Source organism: Euleptes europaea, chromosome 2 (assembly GCF_029931775.1).
Source record: "Euleptes europaea isolate rEulEur1 chromosome 2, rEulEur1.hap1, whole genome shotgun sequence".
NCBI lineage: Eukaryota > Metazoa > Chordata > Lepidosauria > Squamata > Sphaerodactylidae > Euleptes > Euleptes europaea.
The window spans coordinates 109,864,441-109,882,180 of NC_079313.1; the positions used below are offsets into that span (position 1 = coordinate 109,864,441).

General features: G+C 42.7%; 1 protein-coding gene across 1 annotated transcript in view; it reads right to left on the minus strand.

Annotated features, from left to right (window-relative positions):
• The window catches only part of PTPRT (protein tyrosine phosphatase receptor type T), a 764,724-nt gene that overhangs the window by 68,446 nt on the left and 678,538 nt on the right, over positions 1–17,740 (minus strand). The window contains exon 18 of the mRNA XM_056844110.1: positions 3,506–3,693. Within this exon, the coding sequence (XP_056700088.1) occupies positions 3,506–3,693 (188 nt within the window). The remainder of the gene's footprint in view (positions 1–3,505; positions 3,694–17,740) is intronic.

Sequence of the window (17,740 nt, forward strand, 5' to 3'; positions counted from 1 at the left end):
TTTTAACTGTTGTTTTAAGATGTTTTTATCCTATTTTATCTTATTACAAGTTTATATGGTTTGTGAGCTGCTCTGAGCCCAGCCTTGGCTGGGGAGGGCAGGGTAGGAATTTAATAAAACAAACAAATAAATAAACATGCAAATCAGATACAAATCACAGATCTAAGCAAATCGGAAGATATGCCAAGACACGTTCAATTACAGCTTGCCTAAAACTATATTTTTAGAAAGTATTACAGTGATTTTTAAAAAATTGCTTTCCAATCTCTCTACAGCTTACCCATGCCAACAGCCCTTCCTCTGTCTTTTCTTCTCTCTTCCTTCCATGAACACTTCCTATATAGAGTCCCAGCTTCTTTCCTCAAATTCTCCCATCTCTAAAATGTTCAACTGTCTTTGGGCTTCGAAAATGGGCTTTGTCCAAGAACATTACTAACCTAGCCAATTATTTAAAGCATCATACAAGAACCATAGGTGCCATTTCAACTTAGTATACTATTACAAAGTCTTAGAGGATGCAATTCACTAAAGAATAAAGGCAGACAAGAGAGAGAATCCCAACAATCCACCCCCATTATACTGTACTGAACACAAACTGATCACAAGGATCCAATATTTCTGCCAAATATGATAAAGTGTTTGTTAGCTCCTAGATGGTTCTAGCAGTGATGTGTAGAAAACTGTTGGCTGTACACAAACCATCTGTTCAGTAAATTTGAAAGTTTAGCCATTAGCCACTGATAAGAGGAAGAACTGGCATTGATTGGCCCTTTAACTGACTGGGACACTTATTCACAAGCTGGTGGTTTGTATATACTCAGGGTATAGTTAGGGTTGTCAGGTCCCTCTTTGCCACTGGTGGGAGGTTTTTGGGGTGGAGCCTGAATAGGGCAGGGTTTTGGGGAGGGGAGGGACTTCAATGCCATAGAGTCCAATTGCCAAAGCGGCCATTTTCTCCAAGCTGGAACGTGTCTAGAGGAGGGCAACAAAGATGGTGAGGAGTCTGGAAACTAAGTCCTATAAGGAAAGGTTGAAGGAGCTGGGTATGTTTAGCCTGAAGAGGAGATGACTGAGAGGTGATATGATAACATTCTTCAAGTACTTGAGGGGCTGTCATATAGAGGATGGTGCTAAGTTGTTTTCTGTTGCTCCAGAAGGTCGGACCAGAACCAATGGGCTGAAATTAAAAGAGTTTCTGTCTAGACATTAGGAAGAATTTTCTAACAGTTAGAGGGGTTCCTTAGTGGAACAGGCTTCCTCAGGAGGTGGTAAGTTCTCCTTCCTGGAGGTTTTTAAGCAGAGGCTAGATGGCCATCTGTTAGCAATGCTGATTCTATGACCTTAGGCAGATGATGAGAGGGAGGGCATCTTGGCCATCTTCTGGACACGGAGTAGGGGTCAATGGGGGTGTGTGGGGTAGATAGTTGTGAATTTCCTGCATTGTGCAGGGGGTTGGACTAGACGACCCTGGTGGTCCCTTCCAAATGTATGATTCTATGATTCCAGGTGAACTGATCTCTATCAGCTGGAGATCAGTTGTAATAGCAGGAGATCTCCAGCTGGTACCTGGAGGCTGGCAACCCTAGGGATAGTTCAGACTCTTCTTTGCAAAGGCCACCCATCACCTATACTTCCTTGAAAGGAGGGTCATTGAAGAAAGGGCGCAGCACCTGTTTTTACACCAGGTCTTCCATCTTTACAAGCAGGAAGAGGTGGTGGCCACTGCATCCCCCTCATTAAGAGAGCAGCTGAGGCATGAGCATGGCCATAGTCACTGTGCCCATGTCCAGGCCACCCTCTTCACAATCAAGAACAGGTAGGGACCTCTAACCCCTCCTCAGGTAGAGGGTTGTACAGGTCACCCCTAGGATGCCATCCTCCTACAACGGAGATCTAGGGTACCAGGGCCGCTGCCACTTCCTTGCCTTAGCACCACCATTGTCTGGGAAGATTTTAAAAAGCCATCATGTGATATGGATGTATGGCAATATGTGACTTTACATTTCCCACTCCACCCCTAGGACAGAAGAAAATCTTCAGAAAGAATAGACAGACAACAATGGCTCGTCTAAATGGAAGATCCCTAGTGCTGATACTCAATTTGCTTAAAACACCACTGACAAATCCTACCTGAACATGCTGGAAAGCATTGCCAGCTTTGATATCTGCAAGGAACCTGTGGTTCTAGTTTCCAGGGAAAGACACTCCTAATGGCATGCGCCTCCGACTTCTGTGTGTAGTACTCTTCATGTGGCACCGCAAATTTTGCAAGTGACATTCCCTTTTCAAGCCCAATTTGCCTTTACAGTGTCTGATTCTTTAAATTAGGACTAGATTGAAGGTTAACACCAACCTCCACATGCTCAGAAGCCTCCAGGTTGCTTGCACAGTTAGTGGTTCTGGCTGCTGTTATTCATCCATAGAGAGCCCCTTTCAAGCCCTCAGGCTTCTTGGCAGAGAGAAAGTCACAGGAAATGGAAATTCTTTGTTAATTTCTGCAGCAGAAGGATTAAAAGGGACTCCCTGCATATGACGCAATAGTTACCAGAACTGCTGCTACAGTCACCTGGAGGCTTCTGATCACATTGAGGCTGTTCTGTCAACCAGTAACCAAATAGGGTATATTTTCAACTCAAATTACAGTGCGTATGGTGGGAGCACCAACAATTGTTTCCATGCAGCACCATATTAATTTGCCTACTATCTGAGGGTTAGCCTGTAATGGATCTTAATCCAGAGACCTGCTGCAAGTAGAATCCCAGAGAAAGAGGCAGTTGCATGCAAATTCCTTTGTGTGCATGATGGAACTGTGGGGAAGCCCTTGAAGGAAAGAAAGGGCGAAAACGCATGGTCGCTTTATCCTTTTTAAATCCCTTTTTCAGCCAGGATTCATCCAGGATCGAACCCATGCATTTCGCCTAATGTACGTTCGATCCTGGCTAAAACAGGGATTAAAGGAGGATAAAGTGGCCATGTGTTTTAACCCACAGTGGCCTTTTATGCAAGGACGTTTCCCCTCAGTCACCACCGTCGACTGTTTCGGGGCTTACTTTTGATTATGCATGCCTTTTCCGCCCGTAAAAGGTTGCCTTGTCTCCCCGCACATTTTGCCTGCATTTTTCTGATTCTTGATAAAACAGCATCTGGAAAATGCGAGCAAAATGTGGCGGGAGAGTGAGGCAACCTCAGATGGGCTGAAAAGGCACATATTATCGAAAGGAAGCCCCAAAGCAGTCGGCAGTGTGACTGCGTGGAAGCATCCCTGCATAAAGGGCCAGTGTCTCCCTCACATCCAGGCTGAAGTCTTCTCAGAAGTAGTACGATAAGCTACTACATATAACAGATAGAGGACCCAGACAAGGATTTAGGAGCAAAAGGGGAAAACATTAAGGTTAACATACAAAATACGCCTCTTAAGGCTAACAAGGCAATTCTACCAAGCACCAGCTCTGAGAATAATTTCATTCTTTATCTCGTTATTCAAGCGAGTGAACATTCCTCTCACCTCATACTCCTCTTTAAAGCCATATCCCTGTCCCCGTTTCATCTGAGTGATGTGTTGCAACAAGTCGGCCACTCGGATTGCTGGCTGGAACTGTCCCCTGGGGTAGGACATTTCTACGGGGTCGCAGCTTCGATAGGGATGGGTCTGGATTGTCAGTGTCGGCTGAGTCATCTCCCCATGGCTACTGTCTGTTTTAAAAATAGGGAGGCAAAACAAACTTTCACCTAGCTGTTATTTGTTTAGTTATTCTCTTCCCCATTATTGGGTAGTTTATTTCCCCGTGGGTGAAATAAAGCACAGGATTACCGTACGAGGTCCAAAGTCACTGCAGGGAAACAACAAAACAAAACTAATGTGCATTCACTGGGGTTTGTGAGGCAGCAAGGGAAGAAAACACAGAAAGAGAAGGTTGCTAAACAATTATACAACATCAGGAAGAAATATGATTTATCGATGCACATGAGATCGGAAACTTAAGCCTTTTGTGCCAGCTACTCACAGCTGATGGAATCTACCTTTTGCTATTCCTATGGCTCACAGCTCAAAGGCAGAAATCATTATGCAAAAAGGCAACTTCTTTGTCTGGCCAGTCCCCCCCCACATTTATCCCTTGCCAGCACAAGCAAGAAGACGAAGAGTTGGTTTCTATATGTCGACTTTCTCTACCACTTAAGGAAGAATCAAACCGGCTCACAATCCCCTTCCCTTCCCCTCCCCACAACAGACACCCTGTCAGGTAGGTGTGGCTGAGAGAGCTCTAAGAGAGCTGTGACTAGCCGAAGGTCACCCTGCTGGCTTCATGTGCAGGGGTGGGGAAACTAATCTGGTTCACCAGATTAGCGTTTGCCGCTCATATGGAGGAGTGGGGAATCAAACCCAATTCTCCAGATCAGAGTCCACCGCTTCAAACCACCGCTCTTAACCACTACACCATGTGGGACTGGACAGTAGGGGAGGATAAAGTGTAATGCTCTTCTGCCAAGTCTGTTAATCCTCCCACCACTGAAAATAACATGTTATGATTTGGGGGCAAGTACTGTGAGCCCCAAGAACAGCAAAGAGAAAGCAGCTGATGTGTGTGTGTTCTCAATATCCCAATAGCATTGCACTGACAGAAGCAGACATAAAAAAATGTTTTTCTGAGGTTTTATGTGGGAGGAGGTGACTTCTACACGTTTCATGGGTTCATTTATATTCTGCCCTTTTCTCCTTAAGAAGAATTGGATTCATTGAAGTCATAAGGTAAAATATGACTGCTCTCCCATAATTCCTCAGTGACCTCTGAACAATGAACAAAGTCTTATTTTTTTACATCGCTGGGAAGAGGAAAAGAGACAGATGGAGAAGATAAAGTAAGAGGGACTGAAAATCCTGAATGCTGCAGCTAGGAAACAAAACCTATGCCTGAGATAGTTACACACCTTGGTATTCTTATGCTGCATAATTATTGCTTTTCGGTCCTTTATAAGACGAAGCAGGATAGACAGTGAGGAAAACAGGGCTTTAGTGCCAAACTAGATGGTATACGTTAGACCTCCTGAGTTTCCCCCAACTTTCTGTTTTGTTCTGTTTTACTTCACTGAAGCAAAGAACCAGTATTGGGGGGGGGAAACATTTGATTGGAGTAACAGTGCAGGAGAAGGAGGGATTGGGCCATTTCTTCAAACTGTTCTCTTCATCTTGATTGGATGAATGGTTTCAGGGGTGAATGGTTACCCCTGTGCTGAAATATCTGCACTGTTTACCTGTCTGTTTTTGGGCACAATTCAGAGTGTTGGTTCTTACCTTTAAGACTCTAAATGGCTTGGAGCCAGGGTACCTGAAGGACTGTCTCCTCCCATATCCACTTTCAAAGGTGATGGGGTAGTGACAAGAGACAGGGCCTTTTCTGTGGTGGCACCTCACCTCTGGAGGGCTCTCCCCCGAGCCTTGACTGACAACTACTTCACTTTCTTTAATGCACCAGGCCAATACACATCTTTTTATCAGGCTTTTAATCAGGGGTTTTGTCTTACCAGCTTTTTAATGGTCTGCTTCTATTTATGGATAGTTTTTTATGCTGTCCAATGGCTTGTTTTTAATATTGTGACATTGTTTTAATAGGAAGCTGCCCCGAGAAGGACTCTGAAGAGGCAAAAAAGAAATATCCTAAATAAATAAATAATAAAGGTTTTCAGAGATGCTGAGCACAAGCAACCCCTGACCAAACAATTTCAGATATAAAAGAACTGATGGTTACCATAACTTTCAAAATTTACTCACTACTGAAATATTAATTAGACATGAAAAATAAACATTTGCCAGCTTCTGTAGCCTAGCCAATATGCAGAGGGAGGGGGACTAACAGCCCATTCCTGAGGGGGGACAGTCTTCTTTGGAGGCAGCAGGACCTCGCCGCCAGTGTAAGTGTGTGTAATCACACGATTACACACACGCTGGTGGGGAGGGTAGTTCCGCCGGCGCAAGTGCTGCGGAGCCAAGCCTCGCCCCTCCACCAGTACAGCCAGTCTGTGGCGCAGGCCACGACGTAGAATGGCCATGCCGGTGCAGGGAGGCGTTCCCGGGGCGGGGCGGGGGGAGGAGGCGCCTTGTTAGACAGCTTTCTATCCCTGTTTGGGCTGTTACGCCGGCGCCCGGAACGGTGGTGCTGCGCCTGCTTTTTAGCAGGTGCAGCCTCGCTGTTTTCAATGGGGCCTTTAGCCCCGTTGAAAACAAACAAAGCCTTCTCAAGGGTTTTTTTGTTCTTGCGGCGTGTGTGAAATGGCTTAGGAGGAGGCACGCTGCACCTCTTCCCTGCCATCTCGGCACACCGCCAGCTCAGGAATGGGCTGTTAGAAGAGCAAACTAAGTGTTTATTTATACAATAACCCATCTAATGTTTTAAGTAACAATAATGTGAGAACACTGAACAGAGGGGATTTTCAAGGCTTATTAATTTTCCAAACTGGATTTATTTTCTCAGTGTATCACTCTTCACCTTATTCCTTATTAACCCGTTGCAATGATGAAGGGGACTGCTTTCATGGTGGCCCATTCCCAAGGACCGTAAACTGCATAATTTATAGATTTCCCATTTGCCCACTTATGGTGGGAAACCGCCAGGTAATTGTGGCCCTTGCCAACCAATACTCACCTGATCAGCAGGTGGAATCTGGGGACAAAGGCATGGGGGGGAAGCTATTGTCTTGGGGGAGACAAATTAAAAACAAAAATAAGACCTCGTCTGCTTACTGGAAGTTTTGACCATACAGTTTGTGGCACTTTTGGGTAGCTCTAGGAATCACCAGGAAGGAACTCTATGATCAGACTTTGCAGTAAGTACATGAGGTAGTTTGTTTTTCTCCTGGGACAATGCCCCCTCAAAACCTCCAGCTGGTTGTTGGGCACTGCCTGGCAATCCTACTAATTTTCCATCATTAGCTTCATTGGAAACTCAATTTAACAACTTTCTGAGGACCGCACATTTTTATCAGCCTCACTTAAAAACATTATTATCCTTTTCCAGGAGGAAGCCAATGTGCAAATGCAGTCAAATTTCTCAGCATATTTACCCATAGGGCTACATCCAGATAACTTTTCCATTTAGTCACAGCTAATTTCTTTCCTTACCACAGTCCCCATCACACAGGTCTTCACCTCAGACAGGTCCCATGATCCCTTTTTGATAGCTAAAGGGCTGCAGTTCAAGCAAGAGAGAAGCTATCTTACAGTCTGGGCACTTGCCGCAGTGGTTGGCCATCGCTGATATAGCCTAAGTTGTGAATTTCTGTTTCTGCCTGAACCCCATGACATGGCCAATTCTTTTTCATATTTTATTAAGCTTGAAGAAGAAAGTGAGTATCTTTGCTGAGGTAACATTGCATCACCAAATGACACTGGGTTGCATACTATGCTCTTTTTTGGTAGTTGTTCTGTGCCCATGTACTTTTCTAGGGGCTGGGCCCTACCACTTATGTTGCGCCAAAGGAATGAACAAACATCAGTGGAATAAAACGGTAAGCTAAATTATAAAAGTGGTACATGAGAAGTCAACTTACACTACTCAAGTAACAGACATCTCCCAAACAAAATGTAGTTGTAAAGTGAAAATCAAGTCTTAAAGCATATCCAAAATTAGCTGGAGGAGGTAATGTAAGAAAATAACATGTTGATTGTTGACATAGAACACTTAGAGGTGATAAATCACGCTGAACCCTGGTTGGGGTAACATCTGAGACATCTGCAGTTTCTGTGCTTTGCAAAGAAATGGGGCAGACAATGAAGAATCTGTTTTTCTTCACAAAGCAAACTCTGATAGTAAAGTGAAATTAGCACTCATATGTTCTGCAAATAATAATACATAATTCTAAAATGCAATTTGTTCCCAGTATGTGTAATCATACTCCAAATCTGAATGTAAGTAAGGCTAATGATGCACTCAAGCAAGGCATTCTGCCATCTCTCAGGAAGCACTGCTTACAACTCCTGTATGAACAATTCAACATGCACTACTGCGCTACTGGCAGTTTCCCCTATACGAGAATAATCAGTTAGAGGAAGCTGTTGAAAACAACTTCCAGAGTCTCAATATTCACCCATAGGTTGTACTCCTATGACTTACTTCCATGAAAAAGAAACAGTACTTAGATGTAACAATGTCCAGACATCATCATTAATAATAATAATAATAATAATGAAAAGTATTTCTATTATACTGCAATAACACTAAGCAAGCAAGCTGTTTTTAAATTCTCCCCATTTTTCACCTCACAGTGCATCATTAGAGTATCCAAATGTCGTGACTACTCATATTTGATTCATATTAAGCTTTTTGTGGTATAAGCACATTGCCTCAAGAAAGCTGCATCTAGCAGACATTCAAATCAGAGAATCATAGACGTAGGTCTTTTTCCCCCCTCCCCAGGGTATGTATTTTGCTATAAAGTTATCTGACTAAAGGATGAACTGTGGCTCAGTAAGTACAGCATATATTTGACATGCTGAACATCCAAGATTCAGTCCTCAGCACCTCACATCAGGTAACAGAAAGTGTGAATGACCTCTACCTGAAATCCTGGAAGACTGACTAGAAGAGATAATACTAACTTTGACAGACCAATGGTGTGACGCAATATAAAACAGATTCCTGAGGTCATGTATTTGATGTATCAAGATGGATCTAGTCATCAGATGCGGGGAGCTTTCTATAGGAAACTACCATTTGAACAAATGAAAACATACATTAAAACGATCTTCTTGTACACTGTTTAATCTGCACAGTCACTAGTTTTCAATGTTCCCTTTCCATCTCTTCCTTGACCATCTCTCTCTCCACGGCAGTGTTCAGCCATGCCTCTTACTGCTTTAACATTATAGTTTGAATTAAACCACACTCCTCCAATACTGGATACATTTTAGAGCTAGAAAATATATTCAGCTTAACCAACTATGCTACAGTCAAATGGGCAAGGAAGGAAGATGATGGGGTTTAGTCTAGGGGCTGTTGCACCAGAGTGGTGTTGAAATGGTGTCACACAAGAGCCATTGTGCTGCTTTGTTGCATCTCAGAGTAACCCACTCACATACTGCAGAGTTGCATGAATCAAAGGTGGCGATGGGCAGAAAGAGGTCAGGAGAGGTGACACCAACCACAGGCTTAGCCACATTGCATGAATAACAACTCAGAATAATGTGTTAATATCATTTGTTGTTGAATAGTAAATTATGATAACATTATCTCACAAACATCATGCAATAAGGGGCATGCCTGTCTACTGAGAGAGAGAGAGAGAGAGAGAGAGAGAGAGAGAGAATGAATGAACAAATGAATGAATGAATGAATGAATGAATGAATGAATGAATGAATGAATAGGAAAAATAGCTTCGAAGCAGGCTTGAGTTGACATATCAAGGTTTTTGTTTGGTTTTACATTTCTTCAGTTCTTTGCCAAGTTACTTCAGAATAAGCCCATTGATTTCAATGGACTTACAGCACATTCCTGATATTCAGCATGCATGGACGGTGGGGAGGAGGCACTGCCATGCCGCCTCCTAAAGCTGTTTCCAGCATGCCGAAACACATGAAAAAAGCCTTTTAGAGGCTTTTTTTGTGAAAGTGAGGCTACATCTGCTAAGAAGCAGGCGCAGCCTAGCTCTTCTCTGCGCTGGCATTCATGGGGTGAAAGGGGACAGGAAGCTGCCTAATGGCAGCTCCTCCCACCGCCCAGCCCCAGGTACGCCTTCTGGGATGCCGGGACATCTCCCGGGATGCCAACGCAGGCCTTTACACCAGTGGGATGCCAGCAGAAGGCCCTTTCAGTGTCCCGGGGTGGCGCTGCCAGGACAGCAACTGGTGACTGTCGTCTGGGCCTTCCCACCAGTGTTGGGGCCACTAACACCGCCGTAGGTTGCCCAGACGCAAGCACAGGGGGCCTGAACGCCGGTGCAGCACCTTGCTGGCCTCTTAAGGGCTTTTGCCTGTCAGGCTCAGGAATCTGCTGTTAGGCTGGAGTAATGCTGCACAGGATTGCACTGTAAAACATCTCAAATTACAAGTGAGTACAAAAATCCATTTTTCAGTTCACCCTATATTGTTCATCTGCTAAAGTATGAAGATGTGGTACAGGGAGGGAGAAGAATGTCTACAATATTACTGGGCTTTGTGAAAACAGCTCGCATCCTGCTGCCTTGAATACAAAAAACAAAGTTTTGTTCCAAAACTCTTCCTTTAATATCCACAGCCTTCTATCTGATTCTGAAATGATAGGCCTATCATATCCATTTATATTTTTATTCTGTTAGCCATGGCAAGTGTGTAACGTGATAAGACATCCTTTGCACAAAATAAATTATTTTTGGAGTGGTGTTTGCCATGGATTTAATTACACACACATCCAATCTCACTCTGCTGGAGTAAAGGGTTGTCATTTCTTTGACATCTCCTATGGATGGGTCCAGCATGTCTAATATCACTCTCTGCATTATGCCATGGTGCGGAAGCAGTTGGCAAATCTAGCTTATAGATTGTGTTTATTTTCATGTGTATCGGAACTATTATGTGACAAACGGCTTATTTCAAAGTGACATGCTAAAGTATTATGAGCATGGCTATAAATGATAGCTGATCATTTATCATACTGATTACACCAACTTAATACAACTGAACATGTTATTCAGAAAAGAAGACTGGCTGTGTAATTTGATTTCCTAGCCCCACCAGTTTCCAAAAACTCTTCATCTCATGGTTCAAGACTTACTGAATAGGATTCAAACTTTTGATAATGGATGAGTTTCCAGAAGTGATTTTTTACTTCAGCAGCCCCCTTGGGTCCCCAAAACTCATGTTGGGGGTCAAGAGTAGGGATGCACATTTCAAAAATCATTGGTTTGGTTCTGTGTTGGAATGTTGGAAAGGGCATGATTACTCTTTTCATTAAATGTCAGGAGTATTGTTATCATGCTGGGGGGGATTTTCATTGTCATTAATATGTTTGTCCATTCATAACAATCGTGCTCTTTCTGAAATTATAAAAGGAGATTAAAACCGTAATTTCTGAAGTGCCTGCACTGCTTTTCCCCAGAGGCAGCAGGAGCAGAGAAGGAGAGAGGAAATGTGCCCCAACCTGCTCCACAGTAGATTGGCCCTTTAAACTTTAAAGGGCCATTATTTTCAATGGTTGGTAGATTTGACCTCTGGATACTGTTCATTGAAATTAATAGCCCTGTAAACTTGAAAGGGCCAATGCACTGCGGCTCAGCTGGGGAGGGCATTCCATCCTCTCTGCAGGCAAGCACCAGAAGACAAAGTTCTCCTGATACGATTCCAGAGACTTCTGATATTTATTGGAAGTGAAATGATGGAAACAAGACATATTGGGAGTACCTTTCTTGGTGTCAGAGATTGCCAATCTGATCTGATACCAGAAATATTGGGCATTTTATCAGGTTGGCGAGATCCAAATGTACAATCCTTGTTAGGGAACCCTCCAATACAGTGCAACCAGCAACGCAGGGAGGAAGTTCAAAGCAAGAAGAGGGAAATAGCTCACATTGGCCCTCCCTTTGCATGAACAGAGTTCAAGCCATATAAAGCAAACTTTGTTTATGGGAGAGTGCAATTTTGGCTGACAGATCCCTGTGCCACATGGCATATTGTTCTGGAAGGACCCTTATCCTGAACACAAGAGACTGCAGGGGGCTGTTGGGAAAAGGGAAAGGTGGTGGAAATGTTTTTGGAACTTGTGCTGTATGTGGAAGCTTGGATGTGACCCATTAAGTTTTTCCTCACTATGGGCGTTGCAATGCTACCCTTTTGAAGATGTGGTGGTTTTGTTTTTCTGTTACACAAAATGTTTGCTTTTACTGGATGGTGGTAGTATCTACTGTCCACAGTGAATGGGGGCCGATTCATACATTACATTCTCTATATGAAAGGTACTGGGGGAAAAAGCACTTCAGCAGCAGAAGCAAAAGAGTTGGTTTTATACTCTGATTTTCTCTATCTTTAAGGAGTCTCAAACCGGCTTGCAATCACCTTCCCTTCCTCTCCCCACAACAGACACCTTGTGAGGAAGATGGGGCTGAGAGAGTATGGAGAGAACTGTGACCACCCCAAGGTCACCCAGCAGGCTTCATGTGGAGGAGCAGGGAATCAAACCTGGTTCTCCAGATTAGATTCCACCGCTCTTAACCACTACACCATGATGGCTCTCAAAGTGCTGGTGGCTATATATGAAATCAGGGTAAACAGTCGAAGTTGCTTTCTGTGGATCAGACTGATCTGGAGAATCTCCACAACAGAGCCATCCATTTCTGGAGGGTTCTGGATTTGGTAAGGAGAGGCTTGACATAATCACATAATTCAAATATTATATGTATATGACACACAAGTAAGTATGAGAATGCATACATGACCTGTGTAGAACCATTACCACGCAGAAGCTGGCTTTCACATGCAAAACTCTGAAGCAGCCTAATGGGGGAATTATTGTGTTCTAGTCAAGAGGGCAAAACCACATATATTGTTTGGAGCTCCTTGGATTAGTGTTGGATACCAATGTAGTAGACATACAGAAAGGAGCATAGCAATCCCTGTACCTTAATTTCTCAAACTATTAACTTGAAGTTAAAATAATTTATACTGCCATATAATGCATACCCCACAATTCAGAATCAATACAATAAATCCTTTCCACAGTTGATCCATATGTATAAAGACCAACTACTATGCTAATTTACGGAGCTGGCATGGTATAGTGGCTAAGAAAATGAGCTGTGAGCTGTGTAGCCCCTCTGTTGAAGTGACACCTCTGCCATGAAATCACTAGGTGGCCTTAGGCAAGCCACTTTCTGTGTTAATCCATTCACACACACCCTCCCAATCTGAAATCTGGAGATAAAAATACTGATTTACATTTAAAGGTGACATGGTATAGCCCTATCTTGTCAGATCGTGGAAATTAAGCAAGGTCCATACTTGGAAGGGAGACCACCAAGGAAGGCCCTGCAGAGGAAGGCAATGGCAAACCACCTCAGCTTAGTCACTTGCCTCGAAAGCCCCTTGCTGGGGTCGCCAAAAGTCGGCTGTGACTTGACTGCATTCTACACACACACACACACACACACACACACACACACACACACACACACTATAGGGTCACGATAAGACCATGACAACATAATATGTGTGAATTACACTGAACAATGAAAGTGCTATATAAATGCTAGAAATTATATTACTACCACTATTATTTTATAGATGTTTACCCAGTAAATCATGTGATCTATGGTTACTTTCTAACCATCTCTTTCAGGTTGTCTATCAAACACAGACTAACCTGGAAAAATACCATAGCTTTCTTGGGTACCTTGTAGAACTACTCTTACAGACTGCATTCCCCCCACAATAAATATATAAACTTAAAATAGTCAGCTTCATAACTGCTTCTCAACACTCATTCATTAGATAAGATAATCAAGAGGTTGCTTTCTTAGTCTTTTAGCATCCTTTGATACATTTCTAAATAGATTGTTAACAGATTCACTATTCGTTATAAAATAAAAATACCCAGTTTACCCTGTTTTCCCCCCTGTTTGACTTGTTCTTAATGAACTTTATCCTGCACTAATCTCCTTTCAAGAAGTTGTCAACACCCTCTACTGTAGAACTCCAGAATTCTACAATGGCAATGAATAATGGCAAAGGGAGTTATGATGTACTATTAATAAAGATGCTCATCAGTCACTTTGCCTCAACTTTTTATTGTGGATTATTTTACTGCAAAGGAATCCATGGATCTTGCCCCAGAAACAAAGGCTATAAAATGGCAGCTAATTCATCATGGCTTGAGTCATCAGTTTTAAATTTCCAATTTAAAGCAAATCTACAAAATACTATAATCTTCAGATTAGATCAATTATGTTGTTCAGTTATCACACATAATTATCTATTTTTTTCAGCTGCATAGACTCACGTGGTTGAAATAACCACAGGGTATTAAGCAATCAACACAAAACGGCTATGTAATGTACAATGAATCTTCATTCGATCTGACTGTGAAAACCCACCCCAGCCTGTTTTTTCCAACTATGTTGTTCTTCATTAACAGAAGAGAAGACAAAAGAACTTGCACCAGCCCAGATACTATTATCTCTGTGCTTTCTAGTGCTGAGTGAAACAATCTTTTGAGCTTTGCTTTTGCTTTCATTATGATCCAAAAAGCTTTTCTATCTGCTTTCAACTTCGCTCTCAAAACATTTTCATTTTCATCCTGGGTGGCTCACCAGCCACTGTCTAAGGAAGTTCCTAACTCTTGGGAGTCTAAGAAATGGAGTGTTCGCTGAATACATCTGACCAAGCTCAGGAAGTGTTGTATATCTTGCAATAGGGTTGCCAACTTCCAGATATTAGCTGGAAATCTCCTGCTATTACAACTGATCTCCAGCTGATCAGTTCACCTGGAAAAAATGGCCAGTTTGGCTATTGGGCTCTATGATATTTAAGTCCGTCCCCTCCCAAATTTTGCCCTCCTTAGGCTCCACCACAAAAATCTCCCACCAGTGGGGAAGAGGGACCTGGCAACCCTATGCTGCAATCAAATCCTTGATCACTCATGCAACTCCCTGAATGACTTTTTGCTTGAGTCATTTGTCCACATGTTCATTTAATATGGGTAGAAGGCAGGCCCCATCCTCTGACTTCCACAAGGTCAGGCAAACAGACATATGCAGCAGTTACGGCTGCTATGAGACTAGCGGGGATGGGGATCCCCCACCCCCCGCTCCCATGTCCACAAAAGAAAAATAAACCAAAAAAATGGCCATCAGCCCGATGGTATGATGTCACATCTGGAGAGAATTCATAAGTGACTTCAGACTTTTCTAGGAAACTCTGGGTTTTACCATTGAGTTTCTGAAGATACCTAGAGAGGACTGACCTTACTTCCTGGTTTTCCTTGAAGTGACACCATGTTGTTGTGATGGTGGTCCCCCGTGTCCTCACTTTCATCTCCAGCTAGATACCTGGCAACTAAGGTTACCAGCTCCAGGTTAGGAAATACCTAGAGATTGTTGGGGTGGAGCCTGAGGAGGGTGGAGTTTGGGGAGGGGAGGGATGTCAATGCCATAGAATCCAATTGCCAAAGTGGCCATTTTCCCCAGGTGAACTGATTTCTATTGGCTGGAGATCAGTTGTAATAGCAGGAGATTGCCAGCTAGTACCTGGAGGATGACAACCGTACTGGCAACCGTAGCATTCCTGGCTATTCTAGAAGCATTCCCAACTGTATGGATGAGCATAAGCCCAAATGCTTTTATATGCAAAGGTAGTCACTGCAGAGATATGGCTGAATATGTAAATGATACACATGTTCAATGAATGCATAGGTGAATGTCTGAAGAGTGCAAAAACTCCCAGACTAATCGATTATGGGGTTCCAGTAAAGATAATATTGGGGAAATATAACTTCCATATACTGCCTATATGATTTGCAGAAAGAAGACACAACTATGATAACATATTTATCCTTCAAATGCTTTGGGCGAGTTTCCAGAAAAAGGTCATAATAATCAATCAGTAACACTTTGGTATGTAACCAAAGGTCACTACAGTGCTCAAAATAACAGCATCAAACTATCCAGCCCATGACAGGCCTCATATATTTATTTTAAAATAAATGAACGTCCTCTAACAATTACCTCCTATAATTCCTTCTTTAAAAAGCACATCTCAGTGTTTTTGCTGTTAGCAACAAAATTGCCCACTTCATATGTTATGGTTTGTTTTTACCGCAAATCATCTCATTCTATACCTTCAGCAATTAGACTTGATTTATTTGTCTAAATTTTTGCATTGGTCTAAAGCTAACCATGAAGTTAAGAAAACTCCCATGCCTTCTACAAAAAATTGTTCCTGGAGGGGAAGTGGACTGTCAGAAAAAACCTAGAGGGGGGCTGCAGTGGAAAGAGGGAAGCAGGACAAATTGGCAGCCCCTGTTAAGAAAACCTGTGGCTGGATATACTCCAGTGGTTCCAAATACATTGTTAACAGGAAATACAAAATTTGGTTTGGTTTGGAAAACTGTCTTATTCTGTCCTACCATATCAAGAATGTATACTTAAGCCAGTTGTTACAATCTATCTATCTATCTATCTATCTATCTATCTATCTATCTATCTATCTATCTATCTATCTATCTATCGATGGATGGATAGATAGATAGATAGAGAGATAGAGAGATAGACAGAGAGAGAGAGAGAGAGAGAGAGAGAGAGATGGATATAGACTGTAATAATGTAATTTGTTTTGTGTTAGTTCAACTTAACCATATGAAAGCAAGTACATCTGAGTTTTGTTTAACAGTTCTGTGAGGAACTGAGTTATTTCTCCACAGGGCTACTGATCCTAACAGATTCAGTAACCAAAGTCACTAAACTAAATTTCACTGTTTAACTCTGCCTGGGATTATGTAAAGTAAAAGATAAAACTTTCACAAGTTCTATCACATATTCAAACGACTTTACTAAAAAGATCCCAGAAAAGAGAAATAAATCTTCCTCTTCAAGGGTAGCCTGAACTCCTGCAGATTTAGGCCTTTTACACAGGGACATTTCACAGTGGTCACCCCTGCCGACTGCTTCGGGGCTTCCTTTTTATTATGCATGCCTTTTCCATCTGTCAGAGGTCGCCTTGCTCTCCCTGCACATTTTGCCCACATTGAAGAAGAAGAGTTGGTTTTATATTTTTATATTTTATATATTTTTATTTCTCTACCACTTAAGGAAGAAAGAAACTGGCTTATAATCACCTTCCCTTCCCTCCAACAGACACCCTGTGAGGTAGGTGAGGCTCAGAGAGTTCTAAGAGAGCTGTGACTAGCCCAAAGTCACCCAGCTGGTTTCATGTGGAGGAGTAGGGAAACCAACCCACTTCACCAAATTAGCATCCGCTGCTCATGTGGAGGAGTGGGGAATCACCCAGTTACAACTGATCTCCAGCCAATAGAGATCTGTTCCCCTGGAGAAAATGGCCACATTGCAATTGGACTCTATGGCATTGAAGTTCCTCCTTTCTCCAAACTCCGCCCTCCTAAGGCTCTGCCCCCAAAACCTCCCACTGGTGGCGAAGAGGGACCTGGCAACCCTAGCTGGGTCAGAAGGAATTCTTTTGATCTCACCATTTTAAAAGGGAGAGGAAGAGCTCATTTCTCTTTCTTCCCTTCCAAACCGGGTGGTGATAGAAGCAATGCTTTAATGTCTGCATTGCAAAAGAGAGATGATAAATACTTTGGTTTTTTCCCCTACCTCCAAGCTGTGTGGGGACAGACACAATATGTTTAATGCCCGCATTGCAAAAGGAAAAGGAGAAAGAGCTGGTTTCTCTCCTTATGTTTGCAGCCCATTATATATAGCTGATATTATATACAGCTGATTACTTGCGCAGGTATTAAGAATCATGCCACTGTCTACCAGTCTACAGTTTTAATATGAAAAATATTATTCTTAATTTTATGTTACTTTTCTGTCTATTGCAGTCTACCCCTGGACCACCCAAAGGTTCCTTTCTGTGACACAATGGGGAGTATGACCAAAAGTGAAACATGGTGTTTGCACAAATGAGGATCCCCTTATTCTGTCTTCAAATATGAAACATCTGTGCATCAGCTTTCCAGTATAACCTGTTTAATTTGTTAAAGTGGGTGTGTAACAGAGGAGTACATAGATTTTAGGGCCTGTATTCATAGGGTCGCCATAAGTCGG